The 21,964-nt window shown below is 56.4% G+C and overlaps 2 protein-coding genes across 5 annotated transcripts; both read right to left on the minus strand.

The window, feature by feature from the left end:
- Nucleotides 1-146: 146 nt before the first annotated feature.
- LOC101933861 (galactoside alpha-(1,2)-fucosyltransferase 2-like) lies at nt 147-20,331 on the minus strand. 4 transcript variants are annotated; one of them, XM_065571035.1, is made up of 3 exons: nt 10,005-10,188; nt 6,859-6,901; nt 147-5,296 (listed from the first exon to the last, which is right to left on the minus strand). In XM_065571035.1, the coding sequence occupies exons 2-3, from the start codon at nt 6,899-6,901 to the stop codon at nt 4,227-4,229; spliced, it is 1,113 nt and encodes a 370-aa protein (XP_065427107.1). In that variant the 5' UTR covers nt 10,005-10,188; the 3' UTR covers nt 147-4,226. The 4 variants fall into 4 exon arrangements, with proteins under 4 accessions (XP_065427107.1, XP_065427108.1, XP_065427110.1 ...); XM_065571036.1 differs by having other exon boundaries at nt 6,809-6,901; nt 10,005-10,187; XM_065571038.1 differs by lacking the exons at nt 6,859-6,901; nt 10,005-10,188 and adding an exon at nt 20,239-20,331.
- Nucleotides 12,716-20,363, minus strand: LOC101933588 (galactoside alpha-(1,2)-fucosyltransferase 2-like). The gene is made up of 2 exons (XM_065571043.1): nt 20,239-20,363; nt 12,716-14,299 (listed from the first exon to the last, which is right to left on the minus strand). Exon 2 carries the CDS (start codon nt 14,262-14,264, stop codon nt 13,230-13,232), a length of 1,035 nt encoding a protein of 344 aa, XP_065427115.1. The 5' UTR covers nt 14,265-14,299; nt 20,239-20,363; the 3' UTR covers nt 12,716-13,229.
- Nucleotides 20,364-21,964: the final 1,601 nt, after the last annotated feature.

Genomic DNA, 21,964 nt, shown 5'->3' on the forward strand with positions numbered 1-21,964 from the left:
ACCTCCCCGGCACATGCCCCAGGGACACACCATGGGGGCTTGCCACGCCAGGCCAGGAGGGTGGGGAATGGGGGGTGGGAGCGGGGCCCAGCATGAAATAAGGGAACCAGGACCCCTGGGCTGGCTCTGTGGCTCGGGCAGGGGAGTGGGGTCTAGTGGTTAGAGCGGGGTGGGGGGGATGGGCTAGGAGGCAGGATTCCTGGGTTCTGTCCCCGGCTTGGATGTTGAGGCCAGCGCTGACCGACCCACGGCAGACGATGGTCCCACACACAGCGCCGTCGACGGGCCGATTCAGATGATTCCTGTTATTTACTGGGGCATCGTTCCAGGACGGGCGATTTCTCGCGGGGTCCGTGGCGGCTTCGTGGCCGATGGCATGAGAATAAACTGCTGGTGTGGGCCAAACCTGCCCTGAGTGTCCTGGTCTCTGTGTGGGGAGGGGTGCGATTTCTGGGTTGACGCAAAGTCCGGGGTGGAAAAGAGAGTTTGGGGCAGGAAGAACCGGTGGAAATGCGGCCGGGGGCAGGATTAAAAGTGAGTCCAGGGACCCATCATGTGCAATGCAGCCCAGCGCCCCCGAGCGCCGCCCTGGGGCATTGGGGCCAGCCCAGACTGCCTGGGGAGACGGCCCCCTGCCGAGCCCTGTCACGGAGTCACGGGGCGATGCTCTGGGACTGCTCCCTACGAAGCCAGGCAGGACTCGGGGGGGAGCCTCGTCTCTCGGCGCAGACTGTCCCCGGGCAAGAAGCTGCCACAGCTTCCACCGTCCTGGGTCTGACCCCGTTGCATTCAGCATCCCCGTCCCCCCGTGCGCGTCCCGCAGCGAGTCCATCCGGGGGGGGGGTGTCCTGGGGCAGCCAGAGGGTCTTGCCCCCCAACTCCGCAGTCAGACGTGACTCTCAGCCGGCCGGGAACACAGAAGGTTTATTAGCCGACAGGAACAGCCCAAAAAGAGCTTGTGGGTACAGAGACCAGGACCCCTCAGTCTGGTCCATGTTGGGGCAGGGAGGCCAGAGTCCCATCTGGCCCCCCTCCATTTCCCCAGCCAGCTCCAAACTGACCCCCCCGCCCCAGCCCCTCCTCTGGCCTTTGTCTCTTTCCCAGGCCAGGAACCACCTGATCTCTTTGTTCTCCAACACCTTCAGTTGTCACTTGCAGGGGAGGGGCCCAGGCCACCGGTTACCAGGAGACAGGGCGTCAACCCTTCTCTGTGCAGACACCATCACATCACACCCCCTTATCCCACCACCTAGACACTTGAGAAATTGTGACGGAGCAGGGAGTGGGGCGGATTGGCCTGGGAATGTCTCTAGTTTTGCTGGGAGTGTCTGCATGGGGGATGGGAGAGCAGGAGGTGACTTCCCTTGAGCCAGGATCCCTGAGCCTGTAACCTGAGCTGGGAGGGGGGTTGGGCCACGTGACACCTTGCGCCCGGGAAATTGGACAAAGGTGTCACCTGGCCCCACCCGCCCTCCCGGCTCGGGTTACAGGCTCAGGTATCGTCGCCATGCAGACAGTCCCAGCAAAACTAGAGACATTCCCAGGTCAGTCCGCCCCGCTCCCTGCTCCGTCACAGAAATGCACAGGGGAAACTGAGGCACCAACACAGTATTCAGAGAAAAATGTAAGAACATGCCCACTTCGTCGCAAGCCCCCTGCCCTGCTCCCCGCAGCCCAGCGCCCCCCGGTGCTACAATCTGGCATCGGGGCCAACTCTGACCCCTAGGGGAGAGCGCCTCCTGCTGGGATCCCCCTCTCCCTACACCCCAGCGCGCTGACACCCAGTGGCCACTTGGGACAGCGCGTGACACGTCCATACGTGCTGCCGCCTCCGTATTGTCCCAGCCGCCCCAGGCCCTCGGCCGCGCGGGGAGGAAAGCGACAGGCGAGGGCCTGGGAGAGCCCAGAGAGCTGAGAGCTGCCTGTGAGCAGATCCTCGGCTTTGTAACGGCCAGAGCCTGGAGAGCGAGGGATGGGGGTGTATGGGGCTAGCTAGGGGGGGCTATGGGGATAATGGGGGGGCTGTGGGGCTATGTAACGGCCAGAGCCTGGAGAGCGAGGGATGGGGGTGTATGGGGCTAGCTAGGGGCTATGGAGGTAGCTGGGGGCTATTGGGGTAGAGGGGCTATGGGGCTAGCTGGGGGGGCTATGGGGATAATGGGGGGGCTGTGGGGCTATGTAACGGCCAGAGCCTGGAGAGCGAGGGATGGGGGTGTATGGGGCTAGCCGGGGGCTATGGGAGTAGCTAGTGGGGGCTTTGAGGATAATGGGGGCTATGGGGGTAGCTAAACTGGGCTATGGGGCTATTGGGGTAGAGGGGCTATGGGGCTAGCTAGCGGACCCAAGGGGGGTAGATGGGAGTTATGGGGCTAGCTAGAAGGGGCTATGGGGAAAGATGGGGGCTATGGTGGTAGCTAGAGGGGGATATGGGGATCATGGGGGACTATGGGGGTAGCTAACTGGGGGCTATCGGGGAATGTGGGGGGGTTATGGGGGTAACTAGACGACACATGACTGCAGGGGATGGAGCTGGGTAGAGCTTGATCACTCCGTACAGCCCCGGGGAGACCCCGCTTCGGTGTGACAGCCCCCCCACAAGGATCACCCTCCTTCTCCGGGGTTAGGCTCTCTGGCCCCGCCACCTCCTGGGGCCGCACCTCGGAGCCTCCAGCCCGCCTGGCTCCTTCCGTGAGCCCACTTGGGGGGTCCCCTCACCCTGCCCCCCCCCAGGGCCACCACCCCCAGAGGAAGTGATCCCCCCGATCTCCAGCCTGCAGGGACTCTCAGCCGGCGTAAAACAGGAGGTTTGTTGTACGGCTGAACCCAGCCCAGGCAGTTCTCAGGGGCCTGGGGCCTGGCCAGTCTCAGCCCCGTCCAGCTGGGTCTGTCCAGTTGGGGTCCAGACCCCTCTTCATCTCCAGTCCAGAGCGAGCTCCTTGCAGCCGACCCCCCATATCACCTCCCCACAGCCCCTCCTCCGTCCTGTGTCTTTGGTCCCATGCAAACCCATCACCGGGCTCCTCTCTCGGCCGTCCTTTGTGCTCCCAGTGGCCTGAACCCGGCAGGCTCCCGGGTCATCGGTCGCTACGTTACCCAGTGTCCAGGCTGCAGGGTGAGGTCACATCTGGGCCTCTGCGAATACAGCACCCCTCCCCCACCGCCTGGTTAAACATGCAGCACAGGGGGGAAACTGAGGCACGAACAGCACTTAGACAAAGCATCCAACCCCCCCACCACTTCATCACAGGGAGTGAGGGGCACCGGCAGGGCAGGGGGGGGCAGGGCTGGGCTAGCAGGGGGCTGCGGTTGGGAGTGAGCGGCACCGGCGGGGCTGGGGGGAGCCCAGGTCAGGGGTACCAGGGGCTGCGGGTGGGAGTGAGAGGCACCGGCGGGGCTGGGCTAGCAGGGGGCTGCGGGTGGGAGTGAGGGGCACCGGCGGGGCTGGGCTAGCAGGGGGCTGCGGGTGGGAGTGAGGGGCACCGGCGGGGCTGGGGGGGAGCCCAGGTCGGGGGTACCAGGGGCTGCGGGTGGGAGTGAGGGCAGAGCCCCTATGGCCACATGAGGCCCAGCTGCAGCCCCCGCCAGCCTGGGTGATGCCTCCCCCTCCCCCGCCAGCCTCAGGTGATGAGATCCTTCCTTCGCCCCCAGCGCCGCCCTGAGGCCAGCCCTGCCTGCCAGGACCCCTGACCTGTGGTCTGTGTGTGTCCCGGCACTGGGAGCCCATGTTTGGAGGAGAGCTCGGGGCGAGGACATGGCTCACCTGCGCGGTTCCACGTCTGGTCAGCTCAACACTGAGAGATTTTATTTGTCTCTTGTAACAAAACCGCATTCGCAAAACAGCTCAGAGTCATAGTCCTGGCGCACCTCCACCGCCCCGGGCCAGCATCCCTGGTCCCCTGAACTCACCATGGGAACTGGGGAGCGAACCCCGGAGTCCTGGCTCCCAGCCCCCCCTACTCTAACCACTAGACCCCACATCCCTCCCAGAGCCAGGGAGAGAACCCAGGAGTCCTGGCTCCCAGCCCCCCTGCTCTAACCACTAGACCCCACTCCCCTCCCAGAGCCAGGGAGAGAACCCAGGAGTCCTGGCCCACATACACCATCACTCTGAACATTCCTATCAGATCACTAGCACTGATGTAGGTCACTGGCTTGGGAATCCCAGGTGACCAGTGCTGGGCAGACCGGCCATGCAACGGTGGGTGGATCTTGTTGGCTGAGCTCCTTTAGCCAGAATTCCCGCTCCGCAGTGGGGAGAGATCGGCGTTGATCCCGATCCACTCGGGCAGGAAGGCGGCCTCAGGTTTGAAGAGCTGGAGGAAGGGAGAATCGGGGAGGGTGTAGTTGGCCAAGTAGATGGTTTCCCCACCGACCAGGTAACCGGCCCAGATGCCGAAGGTCCCGATGGTCATGATCGTGTGGTTGCAATGGGCCAAGAGAGCAAAGTCCCTCCCCGGCGACGACTCCTTCCCGTCCCCCGAGAAATACACGTCCCCCCGCGAGGCGTCGATGTTCTCCCGGCACCACTCCATCCCGTTGCTGGTCACCACGAAGACCGGCTCCTGGTACTTGGCCCGGAAGTAGCCCATGGCCTTCTCCAGGTAGGCCTTGTCCGCCACCACCCCCTTCCATTTCTCAGTCATTACCCGGACGTAGTCCCCCCTCCGGACGTGGACACCCACATAGGTCACGTTCTGGCGCTGCCCACGCAGCCCGGCAAGGTACCGGTTGGCCTCCTCCTTGACGTGGTCGTGGAAGGAGAATTCCTGGAGGATCTCCTGCCGGAGGTGGTGGTAGAAGGTCCAGGAGCAGGGGTAGCCTGTAAGCCAGACGTATTTCCCCTCGATGTGCCTGTACTCCTCCGACATCCAGTCATGGAGCTCATAGTCCTTCCATTGGATCCTCAAAGCCCTGAATCTGGAGAGCACGGGCAGGGTGATGCGGAAGAGCGGCGCCAGCTGCCGGTGCATCTCAGGGAGGATGTAGGCCTGGTGTCCGTTCATCTTGGCCAGGGCGTAGAGGGTGGCGTATTCCCCCATCTGGTTCCCAAGACGCCCGGCGGAGTTCACGGTCCACATGCCCCGCTCCTTGGAGGAGGCAGATAGACTCTGCCCTGGGTTATTGAGCGAGGGGTTCCTCCACCCCAGGATGGGGAACTGGCTGTCCAGGCATAATAAGGCAGAGGCCATCAGGATAACCAGCAGGCAAAGGGTGATGAAGAGGGATGGCCGGCAAGAGACCCAGATGTCCATTAGCTTCATGTCTCCAAGCAGCAGAGGGCAGGTGGAGTCCTGCCCTGTGGGGAGAGGGAGAAGGAACTTTAGACCCTCATTGATTGGTCTAAGTATTCAAAAGCTTAGTGACCATCTCCTGCTGGGATAAGAGGATCGGAGGATGGTTGGAGCGATGGGAAGGTGTGCTAGATAGCTGGGGGATGGGAACATAGGGAGGAGGAATGGCTGGGTGGGATGGTATGGCAGGTAGGTGGGTGGATGGAAGAGTGAGAAGACAGGGAGAAAAGGTGGTGGATGGATGGATGGGAAGATGGGAGGGTGGATGGATGGGAAGGTAGGGAGGGTAGGCGGATCGATGGATGGATGGATGGGTGGGTGAGAAGAGAGGTTGGGTGGATGGATGGATGGATGGATGGATGGATGGATGGGAAGATAAGAAGGGTAGATAGGTGGATGGGTGGGTGGGTGGATGGGAAGCTAGGTGTGTGGGTGTGTGGACAGATGGGTGAGAAGGGAAGTTGGGTAGATTGATAGATGAATGGGTGGTTGGGTGGATGACTGGCAAGGTAGGGAGGGTGGATGTATGGATTGATTGGAAGATAGGGAGGGTGGATGGATGAATGGATGGATGGGAGATGTGTGGGTGTGTGGATGGATTGGTAAGAAGATAGAGAGGGAAGGTAGAGAGGGTGGATGGGTGGGTGGGTGGATGCATGGGAAGGTAGGGAGGGTGGATGGATGGGTCGGTGGGTGGATAAAAAGGAGGGAGGGTTGGTGGATGGATGGATGGGAAGGTAGGGATGGTGGATGGTTGGGTAGGTGAGTGGATGGATGGATGGATCAATGGATGGATGGATGGATGGATGGATGGGAGATGTGTGGGTGTGTGGATGGATTGGTAAGAAGATAGGGAGGGAAGGTAGAGAGGGTGGATGGATGGGTGGGTGGGTGGATGCATGGGAAGGTAGGGAGGGTGGATGGATGGAAGGTAGGGAGGGTGGATGGATGGGTTGGTGGGTGGATGAGAAGGAGGGAGGGTGGGTAGGTGAGTGGATGGATGGATGGGAGGTGTGTGGGTGTGTGGATGGATTGGAAAGAAGATAGGGCGGGAAGGTAGAGAGCGTGGGTGGGTGGGTGGATGCATGGGAAGGTAGGGAGGGTAGATGGGTGGGTGGGTGAGTATACGAATGGGAAGGAGGGAGGATGGATGGATGTGTGGGTGGATGGATGGGAAGGTAGGGAGGGTGGATGGATGGATGGGTGGGTGGGTGGGTGGATGTGAAGAAGGGAGGGTAGATGGGTGGGTGGGTGGATGGATGGGAAGGAGGGTGGGTGGATGGATGTGTGGATGGATGGGAGGGAAGGTATGTAGATGGATGGGTGGATGGGTGGGTGGGTGGATGGGAAGGAGGGAGGGTGGGTGGATGGGTGGGAGGAAAGGTAGGTAGATGGATGGATGGATACCCCTCATGAAATTCATCCATCCGCCCCCATATACATCCCCCTGCTAATCTCTCCTTCCACCGCCACCTAGTAACTGCACATGAACGATGTTAACACAGAGTTCCCATTACCTGGCAACATCTCGGCCCTTCCAGAATGTGGAGAGAGGCTAAATACCAACCTTTGGAAAACCAAGCAAGGAAGAATTTATCGAGCGCAGACATCTGAAAGCAAGGACATACTGAAATAAGGCAAGGGCCAGCCAAGCAAAGCTACCTTCACTCTGACCCTCTGCGGCTGGTAGCAGCCACTTGGAACTGCTCCGGGAAGCGTGGGTAGATTGATGGTTGGGTGTGGGGATAGCTGGATGGGTGGCCAGATAGCGGTTTGGGTGTGGGGATAGTTGTGTGGATAGATGGGTCATTAGCTAGATAAAGGGTTGGGTGTGGGTGGATGACGGATGGGTAGACAAATATAGGGTTGGGTATGGGGAAGAATGGAGGATGGATGGAAGGGTAGATAGAGGGATGGGTATGGGGAAAGATAGATGGACAGATGGATCAGTGGAGAGTTGGGTATGGGGAAGGATGGATGGGTGGAAGGGTAGATAGGGGGATCATGATGTTGCACTCCATATGTTTATGGAAATATGCGTATGAGTTTAAACATGATGTAACTGGAATATGCTTTATGCAAAAGGTCTCTTGTAAGGTATCATTACAAAGCTTATGATCTACTCAGGGTGTTCATCCCATTTGTATGAACGTATCTTTCTTGTATCTAAAACTAGAAATATGAAGTATTACTCTGAGGTCCTATTGTAACTATGCAAAGCATGGTCCATTAATGGAATCTTGATGGCTCCCATTGACTAGGAAAATTGGTTGTGAATGGCTCTTTTTACTCACAAAACTTCCTGGTACGTGCCTGCCAACCCTGAAAGAATGGAGAATGAAGTCTTACACTGACATGTGATCATGTCACCTGGTACTGGAATCCATCGTAAACCTGGTGCTTTTCCGTTTAGAAGGAGGGGTGGGGACCCAAAGAGACAAAGGATTCCCACCTTGTGCCAAAGCTACAAAAGGGGATGGAACAGAACAAAGGGGGCTGCCAGTCATGAGAAATCCCCTAGTTACCACCTGAGCTGGAACTAACAAGGACTGTACCCGGGGAAGGGATGGGCCCAGACTAGGAAGGAGTCTAGTCTGTGAAAGAAGCTATTGGAACATCTCTGAGGGGGAGATTTTATCTGTATTCAGTTTCTTAATGTATTAGGCTCAGACTTGCGTGTTTTTGTTTTATTTTGCTTGGTAACTTACTTTGTTCTGTCTGTTATTACTTGAAACCACTTAAATCCTACTTTTTATACTCAATAAAATCACTTTTGTTTATTAATTGACCCAGAGTATGTATTAATACCTAGGGGAGCAAACAGCTGTGCATATCTCTCTATCAGTGTTATAGAGGGCGGACAATTTATGAGTTTACCCTGAATAAGCTTTATACAGAGTAAAACAAATTTATTTGGGGTTTGGATCCCATTGGGAACTGGGTGTCTGGGTGCTGGAGATAGGTGACCTGTTAAGCAGTTTTCAGTTAAAGTCTGCAGCTTTAGGGGTGTGGACCAGACCTGGGTCTGTGTTGCAGCAGGCTGGTGTGTCTGGCTTAACAAGGCAGGGTTCTGGAGTCCCATGCTAGCAGTGGAAAACGGGCTCAGAGGTCATTCCAGCACGTCAGATGACAGTCCCAAGGGGGTCTCTGTGATGAAACCCGTCACAGAGGATGTGTAGGGGGATAGGCGGGTGGGTGGACAGATAGAGGGTTGGTTTCAGGGAAAGATGGATGGACAGATGGATCAGTAGAGAGATAGAGATTTGAATATGGGGAAGGATGGATGGATAGATAAAGAGGTGTGTACAGGGATGGGTGGGTGGATGGTAGAGTGGGTAGATAGATAGAGGGTTGGGTATGGGGAGGATGGTTGGGGAGATCAGTAAAGGGTAGGGTATGGGGAAGGATTGATGGATGGGCGGATGGATGGATGGGGATGAGTGTGTGAGGAGATGGGTGGGTAGATAGATAAAGGGTTTATATGGGGAAGGATGGATAGATGAGTAGATTGTTAAAGGGTTGGGTGTGGGTGGGTGGGTGGATGGATGGGTAGATAGAGGGGTGTGCAGGGGGTTGGGTGGGTAGAGAGATAGAGGGTTGGGTATGGGGAAGGATGGATGGACAGATGGATGGGCAGATAGATAAAGAGGTGTGTATGGGGATGGGGGGTGGATTGAGGTGTGGTAGATATATAGAAAGTTGATTATGGGGAAGAGTGGGTAGATGGGTGGCTGGAAGGGTAGGAGAGTGTGTGAGGAGATGGGTGGGTAGATAGAGGGCTCCTATCAGGATGGATGGGTGGGTGGATAGACTGACGGATGGGTGGGTGTGGGTGGGTGGATGGGTGGATGAGTAGACAGATAGAGGGTTGGGTATGGGGAAGAATGGATGGACAGGTAGCTAGAGGGGCGTGCAGAGGGAGGGGTGGGTAAATAGATAGCGGGTTCGTATGGGGACTGATGTGTGGGTACATAGACAGAGGGTTGTTTATGGGAAAGATGGTTGGGTAGGAGGGTGGGTAGACTGATAATAGGTAGGGTATGGGGAAGGATTGGGTGGGTGTGGGATGGATGGATGGATGGGTGGGTGGATGGATGGAAGGGTAGAGGAGTGTGGGAGGAGATGGGTGTGTAGACAGATAGAAGGTTCATACAGGGAAGGATGGGTGGGTGGGTAGACCGAAAAAGGGCTCGGTGGCGGTGGGTGGAGGGATGGACGGGGGACGAGATAGAGGATGGGGTATGGGGAAGGATGGGTGAATGGATGGGTGCAGAGATAGATATGGAGGTGTGTATGGGAATGGGGGGTGGATGGATGGGTGGGTACATAGATGGAAGTTTGGTTATGGGGAAGAACGGGCAGATGGGTGGCTCGAAAGGTAGGAGACTATGTGAGGAGATGGGAGGTAGATAGAGGGATCAGATGGGGAAGGATGGGTGGATGGGTAGACCGATAGATAAAGAGGTGTGTATGGGGATGGGTGGGTGGGTGGATGGGGAGAAGGGTAGATGGGGGATGGGAGGATGGATGGATCGGGAGAAGCACACAAAGAGGAATGGGGATTGATAAGTGGGTGGGTGGGTGGGTGGGTGGGGTTATTTATGGCTAAAGAGTTCAGTGTTGGGCTGGACGGACAGACGGCAGGAGGGGTCGGTATCTTTGTTCTGAGAGAGGCCAGGACATTTCTAGGCAGGGAATCTCCCCCCTTCTTACCTTGCTGAGGTGGGTTTCGGGTCCGGGCACCAGGCGCGGCCGCACCTCTCTGCTTCTATTCGGTTTCCCTGGAAGGCTCCGTCTCCAACTGACGCGGCCTCACCCATTTGTTTCCTCTTGGACTTTTATCAGCGCTTAAACATTCATCCAGCCACCTGCTCCCGGGCATGACTCACCCTTTCGCGCTCCGCCCACCTCCCCGGCACACGCCCCAGGGACACACCATGGGGGCTTGCCACGCCAGGCCAGGAGGGTGGGGAATGGGGGGTGGGAGTAGGGCCCAGCATGAAACAAGGGAACCAGGACCCCTGGGCTGGCTCTGTGGCTCGGGCAGGGGAGTGGGGTCTAGTGGTTAGAGCGGGGTGGGGGGGATGGGCTAGGAGGCAGGACTCCTGGGTTCTCTCCTCGGCTCCGGGACTGATTTTCACTGGATGTTCGGATGTTGAGGCCAGCGCTGACCGACCCACAGCGCCGTCGAAGGGCCGATTCAGATGATTCCTGTTATTTACTGGGGCATCGTTCCAGGACGGGCGATTTCTCGCGGGGTCCGTGGCGGCTTCGTGGCCGATGGCTTCAGAATAAACTGCTGGTGTGGGCCAAACCTGCCCTGAGTGTCCTGGTCTCTGTGGGGGGACGGGTGCGATTTCTGGGTTGACGCAAAGTCCGGGGTGGAAAAGGGAGTTTGGGGCAGGACGAACTGGTGGAAATGTGGCCGGGGGCGGGATCAATATTGTGTCCAGGGACCCATCTCGTGCAATGCAACCCAGCGCCCCCAGGCGCCGCCCTTGGGACATTGAGGCCAGCTCTGACCCCTAGGGGAGAGCGCCTCCTGCTGGGATCCCCCTCTCCCTACACCCCAGCGCGCTGACACCCAGTGGCCACTTGGGACAGCGCGTGACACGTCCACACGTGCTGCCACCTCCGTATTGTCCCAGCCGCCCCAGGCCCTCGGCCGCGCGGGGAGGAAAGCGACAGGCCGAGGGCCTGGGAGAGCCCAGAGAGCTGAGAGCTGCCTGTGAGCAGATCCATGGCTTTGTAACGGCCAGAGCCTGGACAGGGAGGGATGGGGGTGTATGGGGCTAGCTAGGAGGGGCTATGGGGCTATCTGGGGGCTATGGGGCTATGGGGCTAGCTGGGGGGGCTATGGGGATAATTGGGGCCTATGGGGGTAGCTAGATCACAGATGACTGCAGGGAGTGGAGCTGGGTAGAGCTTGGAGACTTTGGCCACTAGGGGTCAGTGTCCCCCCCCCATGGGATCCCCAGCCGAAGTTACCAGCTGGAGTGTCCTGAACTCAGCTCCCCCGGGGTCAATCTGGGCTCACTCCCACCCCGGGAGGGGAATGGGGTCAGGGCTGGGCTGGGCTAGCAGGGGGCTGCGGGTCGAGCGTGTGATGGATTCCCAGGACCTGGGCTCCCTCGGCTCCGTACGGCCCCTGGGAGACCCCCCCCCTTCGGTGTGACAGCCCCCCCACAAGGATCACCCTCCATCTCCGGGGTTAGGCTCTCTGGCCCCGCCACCTCCTGGGGCCGCACCTCGGAGCCTCCAGCCCGCCTGGCTCCCTCCGTGAGCCCCCTTGGGGGGTCCCCTCACTCTGACCCCCCAGGGCCACCACCCCCAGAGAGAGCGACGCCCCTGATCTCCAGCCTGCAGGGACTCTCAGCCGGCGTAAAACAGGAGGTTTGTTGTACGGCTGAACCCAGCCCAGGCAGTGCTCAGGGGCCTGGGGCCTGGCCAGTCTCAGCCCCGTACAGCTGGGTCTGTCCAGTTGGGGTCCAGACCCGTCTTCATCTCCAGTCCAGTGCGAGCTCCTTGCAGCCGACCCCCATATCACCTCCCCACAGCCCCTCCTTCGTCCTGTGTCTTTGGTCCCACGCAAACCCATCACCGGGCTCCTCTCTCGGCCGTCCTTTGTGCTCCCAGTGGCCTGAACCTGGCGGGCTCCCGGGTCATCGGTCGCTACGTTACCCAGTGTCCAGGCTGCAGGGTGAGGTCACATCCGGGCCTCTGCGAATACAGCACCCCTCCCCCACCGCCTGGTTAAACATGCAGCACACGGGGGAAACTGAGGCACAAACAGCACTTAGACAAAGCAGCCAACCTCCCCCCCACTTCATCACAGAGAGTGAGGGGCACCGGCGGGGCTGGGGGGAGCCCAGGTCAGGGGTACCAGGGGGCTGCAGGTGGGAGTGAGGGGCACCGGCGGGGCTGGGGGGAGCCCAGGTCGGGGGTACCAGGGGCTGCGGGTGGGAGTGAGGGCAGAGCCCCTATGGTCACATGAGGCCCAGCTGCAGCCCCCGCCAGCCTGGGTGATGCCTCCCCCTCCCCCGCCAGCCTCAGGTGATGAGATCCTTCCTTCGCCCCCAGCGCTGCCCTGAGGCCAGCACTGCCTGCCAGGACCCCTGACCTGTGGTCTGTGTGTGTCCCGGCACTGGGAGCCCATGTTTGCAGGGGAGCAGGGGGCAAGGAGAGCTCAGTGGTTTGAGCATTGGCCTGCTAATCCCAGGGCTGTGAGTTCAGTCCTTGAGGGGGCCACTCGGAGATCTGGGGCAAAATCAGTACTTGGTCCTGCTAGTGAAGGCAGGGGGCTGGGCTCAATGACCTTTCAAGGTCCCTTCCAGTTCTAGGAGATGGGATATCTCCATCAATTATTATAATTATAGCAGGGGGCGAGGACATGGCTCACCTGAGCGGTTCCGCGCCTGGCCAGGTCAACACAGAGCGATTTTATTTGTCTCTTATAACAAACCGCATTCGCAAAACAGCTCAGAGTCATAGTCCTGGCGCACCTCCACCACCCCGGGCCAGCATCCCTGGTCCCCTGAACTCACCACGGGAACTGGGGAGCGAACCCCGAAGTCCTGGCTCCCAGCCCCCCCTGCTCTAACCACTAGACCCCACTCCCCTCCCAGAGCCAGGGAGAGAACACAGGAGTCCTGGCTCCCAGCCCCCCTGCTCTAACCACTAGACCCCACATCCCTCCCAGAGCCAGGGAGAGAGCCCAAGAGTCCTGGCTCCCAGCCCCCCTGCTCTAACCACTAGACACCACTCCCCTCCCAGAGCCAGGGAGAGAACCCAGGAGTCCTGGCCCACATACACCATCACTCTGAACATTCCTATCAGATCACTAGCACTGATGTAGGTCACTGGTTTGGGGATCCCAGGTGACGAGTGCTGGGCAGACCGGCCATGCAACGGTGGGTGGATCTTGTTGGCTGAGCTCCTTTAGCCAGAATTCCCACTCCGCAGTGGGGAGAGATCGGCATTGATCCCGATCCACTCGGGGAGGAAGGCGGCCGCAGGCTTGAAGATCTCAAGGAAGGGGGAATCGGGCAGGGTGTAGTTGGCCAAGTAGATGGTCTCCCCACCGACCAGGTAACCGGCCCAGATGCCGAAGGTCCCGATGGTCATGATCGTATGGTTGCAATGGGCCAAGAGAGCAAAGTCCTTCCCCGGCGACGACTCCTTCCCGTCCCCCGAGAAATACACGTCCCCACGCGAGGCTTCGATGTTCTCCCGGCACCACTCCATCCCGTTGCTGGTCACCACGAAGACCGGCTCCTGGTACTTGGCCCGGAAGTAGCCCATGGCCTTCTCCAAGTAGGCCTTGTCCGCCACCACCCCCTTCCAGTGCTCGGCCATCACCTGGACGTAATCCCCCCTCCGGACGTGGACGCCCACGTAGGTCACATTCTGGCGCTGCCCACGCAGCCCGGCCAGGTACCGGTTGGCCTCCTCCTTGACGTGGTCGTGGAAGGAGAATTCCTGGAGGATCTCCTGCCGGAGGTGGTGGTAGAAGGTCCAGGAGCAGGGGTAGCCCGTAAGCCAGACGTATTTCCCCTCGATGTGCCTGTACTCCTCCGACATCCAGTCATGGAGTTCGTAGTCCTTCCATGGGATCCTCGAAGCCCTGAATCTGGAGAGCACGGGCAGGGTGATGCGGAAGAGCGGCGCCAGCTGCCGGTGCATCTCCGGGAGGATGTAGGCCTGGTGTCCGTTCATCTTGGCCAGGGCGTAGAGGGTGGCGTATTCCCCCATCTGGTTCCCGAGACGCCCGGCAGAGTTAACGGTCCACATGCCCCGCTCCTTGGAGGAGGCAGATAGACTCTGCCCTGGGTTATTGAGCGAGGGGTTCCTCCACCCCAGGATGGGGAACTGGCTGTCCAGGCATAATAAGGCAGAGGCCATCAGGATAACCAGCAGGCAAAGGGTGATGAAGAGGGATGGCCGGCAAGAGACCCAGATGTCCATTAGCTTCATGTCACCAAGCAGCAGAGGGCAGGTGGAGTCCTGCCCTGTGGGGAGAGGGAGAAGGAACTTTAGACCCTCATTGATTGGTCTAAGTATTCAAAAGCTTAGTGACCATCTTCTGCTGGGATAAGAGGATTGGAGGATGGTTGGAGCGATGGGAAGGTGTGCTAGATTGCTGGGGGATGGGGACATAGGGAGGAGGAATGGCTGCGTGGGATGGTATGGCAGGTACATGGGTGGATGGAAGAGTGAGAAGACAGGGAGAAAAGGTGGTGGATGGATGGATGGGAAGATAGGGAGGGTGTATGGATGGATGGGAAGGTAGGGAGGGTGTATGGATGGATGGATGAGAAGAGAGGTTGGGTGGATGGATGGATGGATGGATGGATGGATGGGAAGATAAGAAGGGTAGATAGGTGGATGGATGGATGGATGGATGGGTGGGTGGGTGGATGGGAAGCTAGGTGTGTGGGTGTGTGGACAGATGGGTGAGAAGGGAAGTTGGGTAGATTGATAGATGAATGGGTGGTTGGGTGGATGACTGGTAAGGTAGGGAGGGTGGATGTATGGATTGATTGGAAGGTAGGGAGGGTGGATGGATGAATGGATGGATGGGAGGTGTGTGGGTGTGTGGATGGATTAGTAAGAAGATGGTGGGGGAAGGTAGAGAGGGTGGGTGGGTGGATGCATGGGAAGATAGGGAGGGTGGATGGATGGGAAGGAGGGAGGGTGGATGGATGAATAGGTGGGTGGATGGGAAGGAGGGAGGGTGGATGGATTGGTGAGAAGATAGGGAGGGAAGGTAGAGAGGGTGGATGGGTGGGGTGGGAGGATGGATGGGAAGATAGGGAGGGTGGATGGATGGGTCGGTGTGTGGATGAGAAGGAGGGAGGGTGGACGGATGGGTCGGTGGGTGGATGAGAAGGAGGGAGGGTGGGTGGATGGATGGATGGATGGGAAGGTAGGGATGGTGGATGGTTGGGTAGGTGAGTGGATAGATGGGAGGTGTGTGGATGTGTGGATGGATGGGTAAGAAGATAGGGAGGGAAGGTAGGGTTGTTGGGTGGGTGGATGAATGGGAAGGTAGGGAGGGTAGATGGGTGGGTGGGTGGGTATACAAATGGGAAGGAGGGAGGATGGATGGATGTGTGGGTGGATGCATGGGAAGGTAGGGAGGGTGGATGGATGGATGGGTGGGGGGAGGTGAAGAAGGGAGGGTAGATGGGTGGGTGGGTGGGTGGATGGATGTGTGGATGGATGGGAGGGAAGGTATGTAGATGGATGGGTGGATGGGTGGGTGGGTGGATGGGAAGGAAGGAGGGTGGGTGGATGGATGGGAGGGAAGTTATGTAGATGGATGGGTGGATACCCTTCATGAAATTCATCCATCCGCCCCCATATACATCCCCCCTGCTAATCTCTCCTTCCACCGCCACCTAGTAACTGCACATGAACGATGTTAACACAGAGTTCCCATTACCTGGCAACACCTCGGCCCTTCCAGAATTTGGAGAGAGGCTAAATATCAACCTTTGGAAAACCAAGCAAGGAAGAATTTATCGAGCGCAGACATCTGAAAGCAAGGACATACCGAAATAAGGCAAAGGCCAGCCAAGCAAAGCTACCTTCACTCTGACCCTCTGCGGCTGGTAGCAGCCACTTGGAACTGCTCCGGGAAGCGTGGGTAGATTGATGGTTGGGTGTGGGGACAGCAGGATGGGTGGCCAGATAGCGGTTTGGGTGTGGGGATAGTTGTGTGGATAGATGGGTCATTAACTAGATAAAGGGTTGGGTGTGGGTGGATGACGGATGGGTAGACAAATATAGGGTTGGGTATGGGGAAGCATGGATGGATGGGTGGAAGGGTAGATAGAGGGATGGGTACGGGGAAAGATGGATGGACAGATGGATCAGTGGAGAGTTAGAGAGTTGGGTAGGGGGAAGGATGGATGGGTGGAAGGGTAGATAGGGGGATCGTGACGTTGCACTCCATATGTTTATGGAAATATGCTTATGAGGGTAAATATAGTGGTAACTGGAATATGCTTTATGCAAAAGGTCTCTTGTAAAGTATCATTACAGATCTTATAATCTGCTGAGGGTGTTCATCCCGTTTGTATGAATGTATCATTCTTGTATCTGAAGCTAGAAATACAAAGTATTACTCTGAAGTCCTATTGTAATTATGCAAAGTGTGGGCTATTAATGGTGGCTTGGAATCTTGATGGCTCCCATTAACTAGGACAATTGGTTATGAATGGCTCTGTTTACTCGCAAACCTTAGAAAATAAGAACAGAAGAATGTCCAGACTGGGTCAGACCAAAGGTCCATCTAGTCCAGTGTCCTGTCCTCTGACAGTGGCCAATGCCAGGAGCCCCAGAGGGGATGAACAGAACAGGGAATCATCACGTGATCCATCCCCTGTTGCCCATTCCCAGCCTCTGTCAAACAGAGGCTAGGGACACCATCCTTGCGCATCCTGGCTAATAGCCATTGAAGGACCTGTCCTCCATGAACTTATCTAGTTCCTTTTTGAACCCTGTTATAGTCTTCGCCTTCACAACATCCTCTGGTAAGGAGTTCCAGAGGTTGACAGTGCGTTGCGTGAAAAAATACTTTCTTGTGTTTGTTTTAAACCTGCTACCTATTAATTTCATTTGGTGGCCCCTTGTTCTTGCATTACGAGAAGAAGTAAATAACACTACCTGATTTACTTTCTCCACACCAGTTATGATTTTATAGACCTCCATCATATCCCCCCTTAGTCGTCTCTTTTCCAGGCTGAAAAGTCCCAGTCTTATTAATCTCTTCTCATACGGAAGCTGTTCCAGACCCTTAATCATTTTTGTTGCCCTTTTCTGAACCTTTTCTAATGCCACTATATCTTTTTTGAGATGGGGCGACCACATCTGCAGGCAGTATTCAAGGTGTGCACATACCATGGATTTATATAGAGGCAATATGATATTTTCTGTCTTATTATCTATCCCTTTCTTGATGATTCCCAACATTCTGTTCGCGTTTTGGCTGCCGCTGCACGTTGAGTGGATGTTTTCAGAGAACTATCCACACTGACTCCAAGATCTCTTTCTTGAGTGGGAACAGCTAATTTAGACCCCATCATTGTATATGTATAGTTGGGATGATGTTTTCCAATGTGCATTACTTTGCATTTATCAACATTGAATTTCACCTGCCATTTTGTTGCCCAGTCACCCAGTTTGGTGAGATCCCTTTGTAGCTCTTCACAGTCTGCCTGGGACTTAACTATCTTGAACAGTTTTGTATCATCTGTAAATTTTGCCACCTCCCTGTTTACCCCTTTTTCCAGATCATTTATGAATATGTTAAATAGGACTGGACCCAGTACAGACCCCCTGGGGGACACCACTATTTACCTCTCTCCATTCTGAAAACCGACCATTTATTCCTACCCTTTCTTTCCTATCTTTTAACCAGTTACCGACCCATGATAGATCCTTCCCTCTTATCCCATGACTGCTTACTTTGCTTAAGAGCCTTTGGAGAGGGACCTTGTCAAAGGCTTTTTGGAAATCTAAATACACTCTATCCACTGGATCCCCCTTGTCCACATGCTTGTTGACCCCCTCAAAGAATTCTAGTAGAACCATGTTGACGATTTCCCAACAAATTATGTTCATCTGTGTGTCTGACACTTTTGTTCTTTACAATAGTTTCAACTAATTTGCCTGGTACTGAAGTGAGGCGTACCGGGTGCCTGTAATTGCCAGGATCACCTCTGGAGCCCTTTTTGAAAACTGGCATCACATTAGCTATCCTCCAGTCATTTGGTACAGAAGCTGATTTAAATGATAGGTTCCAGATGACAGTTAGTAGTCCTGCAATTTCACATTTGAGTTCCCTCCGAACTCCTGGGTGAATACCATCAGGTCCTGGAGACTTATTACTGTTTAGTTTATCAATTTGTTCCAAAGTCTCTTCTAATGACACCTCCATTTGGGACAGTTCCTCAGATCTGTCACCCAAAAAGCATGGCTCAGGTTTGGGAATCTCCCTCACATCCTCAACAGTGAAGACCGATGCAAAGAATTCATTTAGTTTCTCCGCAATGGTCTTATCGTCCTTGAGTGCTCCTTCAGCATCTCGATCGTCCAGTGGCCCCACTGGTTGTTTAGCAGGCTTCCTGCTACTGATGTATTTAAAAAAAACTTTTGCTATTACTTTTGGAGTCTTTGGCTAGCTGTGCTTCAAATTCTTTTTTGGTCTTTCTAATTATATGTTTACACTTCATTTGCCAGAGTTTATGCTCTTTTCTATTTTCCCCACTAGGATTTACCTTCCACTTTTTAAAGGATGCCTTTTTGCCTCTCACTCCTTCTTTTACTTTGTTGTTTAACCACGGTGGCCCTCTTTCTGGTTCTCTTACTATGTTTTTTAAATTGGGGTGTACAGTTAAGTTGAGCCTCTATTATGGTGTCTTTAAAAAGTTTCCATGGAGCTTGCAGGGTACGTGCAACCTTCCTGGGTACATGCATGCCAACCCTGAAAGAATGGAGAATGACGTCTTACGGTGACATGTGATCATGTCATCTGATACTGGAATCCATTGTAAACCTGGTGCTTTTCCATTTAGAAGGAGGGGTGGGGACTCAGAGGGAGAAAAGATTCCCCCCTTGTGCCAAAGCTATAAAAGGGGGTGGAACAGAACAAAGGGGGCCAGTCACGTGGAATCCCCTAGTTACCATCTGAGCTGAAGCTAACAAGGACTGTACCAGGGGAAGGGATGGGCCCAGACTAAGAAGGAGTCTAGTCTGTGAAAGAAGCTATTGGAACATCTCTGAGGGGGAGATTTTATCTGTATTCAGTTTCTTAATGTATTAGGCTTAGACTTGCGTGTTTTGTTTTATTTTGCTGGGTAACTTACTTTGTTCTGTCTGTTATTACTTGAAACCACTTAAATCCTACTTTTTATACTTAATAAAATCACTTTTGTTTATTAATTGACCCTGAGTAAGTGATTAATATCCGGGGGAGCAAACAGCCATGCATATCTCTCTGTCAGTGTTACAGAGGGCGGACAATTTATGAGTTTACCCTGTATAAGCTTTATACAGAGTAAAACTGATTTATTTGGGGTTTGGATTGTGGTGGGTTGGATCACAGAAACCCCCTTGGGAACTGCCAACTGATGTGCCAAGACTACTTCTGACCCTGCTTTCCTACCCTGGCAGCTTAGGACTCCAGCACCCTGTCTTGTTGAGCCAGACACTCCCATCTACTCCAACACAGTCCCAGGGTCTGAACCACCCACCCCAAAGCTGCACTTAACTGAAAGCAGCTCACAGAATTGTTCCTGTCTTTAACGCTCAGATGCCCAACTCCCAGTGGGGTCCAAACCCCAAATAAATCCGTTTTACGCTGTATAAAGGGTAAACTCATAAATTGTTCACCCTCTATAACACTGATCGAGAGATATGCACAGTTGTTTGCTCCCCCCCCCCCGCATTAAAACATACTCCGAGTTAATTAAGAAGTAAAAAGTGATTTTATTAAATACAGAAAGTAGGATTGACGTGGTTCCAAGTAATGGCAGACAGAACAAAGTGAATTACCAAGTGAGCTAAAATAAAACACGCAAATCTGAAGGTTGGGATGGCTAGACGGGTGGACAAAAGGGTAGATAACGTGTTCGGAATGGATGGATGCATGGAGGGCTGGATAGAGGGATGGGGATGGATAGATAGACAATAGATGGGGTTGGGTCTGGGGATGGATGGGTGGAAGGTTGGGAATGGATGGATGGATGGAGGGGTAGACAGAGGGTTGGGTCTGGGGATGGACAGATGGATGGTTGGACGAGTAGCTAGCGGGTTGGGGAGGGGGAAGGGTAGGTGGGTGGATACAGGGCTGGGGGTGGAACCAGACAGCCACGAGGGTCGGTATCTTTGGTCAGAGACAGGCCAGGCCAGTTTCTAGGCAGGGAATCGCTCCCCTTCTTACCGTGGTGAGGTGGGCACCAGGGGCGGCCGCTCCCACCTGCTCTCAGCTGGGCTCCCCAGCACAGCTCTGGCTCCGGCACCACCTCCCTCTGGCTCTGCGTCAGCCGATTGTTTCCTGGTTTCCGTTTATCAGCCACTGCCCCTGGGCCTGCCTAGCCCTGCCTGCCCCTCCCCGGCACTCTGGGGCTTGCCGGGCCAGGCAGGGAGGGTAGGGAATTAGGTGTGGGAGTAGGTCTCTGCATGAAATAGGTGAACCAGGACTCCTGGGTTCTCTCCCTGGCTCTGGGAAGGGAGTGGAGGGGGAGCTGGTAGCCAGGACTCCTGGGTTCTCTCCCTGGCTCTGGGAGGGGAGTGGGGTCTAGTGGTTAGAGCAGGCGGGGGGGGGGGGAGAGAGGAGCCCAAAGATTGAACCCCTCCCCCCCTCCAGGGCTCAGAAGTGATGGATGTGTCATGCAGTGAAGGACTTGACAAGCCTGGACTGCCACATTTCCACCATCAAGATCCCCTAAGGGCCGGGCACCAACCCAAAAGGAAACAAATCAGGTACATTGAACTTTGCTCTTCAATCCTGACCTCAAGCCCCCTCCTCCCCTCCGCAGCTCTGCCGGTGCCCCTCACTCCCAGCCCGCAGCCCTCTGCTAGCCCAGCCCTGGGCTCCCCCCAGCCCTGCCAGCCCAGCCTGCCCCCCCACAGTGCCCCTGAATTCAGATTGTCAGCACAGAAAAGTGGAGGGAGGGCTGGGGGGAGCCCAGGGCTGGGCTAGCAGGGGGCTGCGGGTCGGGAGTGAGGGGCACCGGCAGGGCCGGGGAGGGGCAGAACTGGGCTAGCAGAGGCTGCGGGTCGGGAGTGAGGGGCACCGGCACAGCAGGATGGTGGGTCCCTAAGGGAACAGGTCAGAGGATCCTTCCTTAGCCGTTCTCTCTCTGTGTCCATTTTTGAGGGGTGGGGTAGATACTGACACAGTGTCCCACAGCCAGGGAGAGAACCCAGGAGTCTGGGCTCCCAGCTCCCTCCTCCCCCCCGCTCTAACCACTAGACCCCACTCCCCTCTCAGAGCCGAAGAGAGAACCCAGGAGTCCTGGCTCCCAGCCCCCCCCCACTCTAACCACTAGACCCCACTCCCCTCTCAGAGCCCGGGAGAGAACCCAGGAGTCCTGGCTCCCAGCCCCCCCCCCCGCTCTAACCACTAGTCCCCACTCCCTTCTCTGAGCCCGGGAGAGAATCCAGGAGTCTTGGCTCCCAGGCCCCCCCTGCTCTAACCACTAGTTCCCACTCCCCTCCCAGAGCCAGGGAGAGAACCCAGGAGTCCTGTCTCCCAGCCCCTCATGCTCTAACCACTAGATCCCACTCCCCTCTCAGAGCCCAAGAGTCCTGGCTCCCAGCCCCCCCCCTCCACTGGAACCACTACACCCCACTCCCCTCTCAGAGCCAAGGAGAGAACCCAGGAGTCCTGGCTCCCAGTCCCCCCCCCACTCTAACCACTAGACCCCACTCCCCTCTCAGAGCTGAGGAGAGAACCCAGGAGTCCTGGCTCCCAGCCCCCCTGATTTAACCACCCTGTTTTACACTGGCTGAGAGTCCCTGCAGGCTGGAGACCGGGGGGCATTGCTCCCTCTGGGGGTGGCGGTCCCGGTGGGGCAGAGCAAGGGGACCCCCCGAGGGGGCTCACGGAGGGAGCCAGGCGGGCTGGAGGCTCAGAGGTTCAGCCATAGGAGGCAGAGGGGCCA

The sequence above is a fragment of the Chrysemys picta genome, chromosome 17 (genome assembly GCF_011386835.1).
Source record: "Chrysemys picta bellii isolate R12L10 chromosome 17, ASM1138683v2, whole genome shotgun sequence".
Taxonomy (NCBI): Eukaryota; Metazoa; Chordata; order Testudines; family Emydidae; genus Chrysemys; species Chrysemys picta.

Coding starts and splice junctions, on each gene's coding strand:
- LOC101933861 (XM_065571035.1), bottom strand. CDS start 6,901: ATGTCTGCGCTCGATAAATTCTTCCTTGCTTGGTTTTCCAAAG. Junction 5,297..6,858: donor CCTTGCTTGGTTTTCCAAAG/GTTGGTATTTAG, acceptor CTCTCCCCACAG/GGCAGGACTCCACCTGCCCT.
- LOC101933588 (XM_065571043.1), bottom strand. CDS start 14,264: ATGAAGCTAATGGACATCTGGGTCTCTTGCCGGCCATCCCTCTTCATC.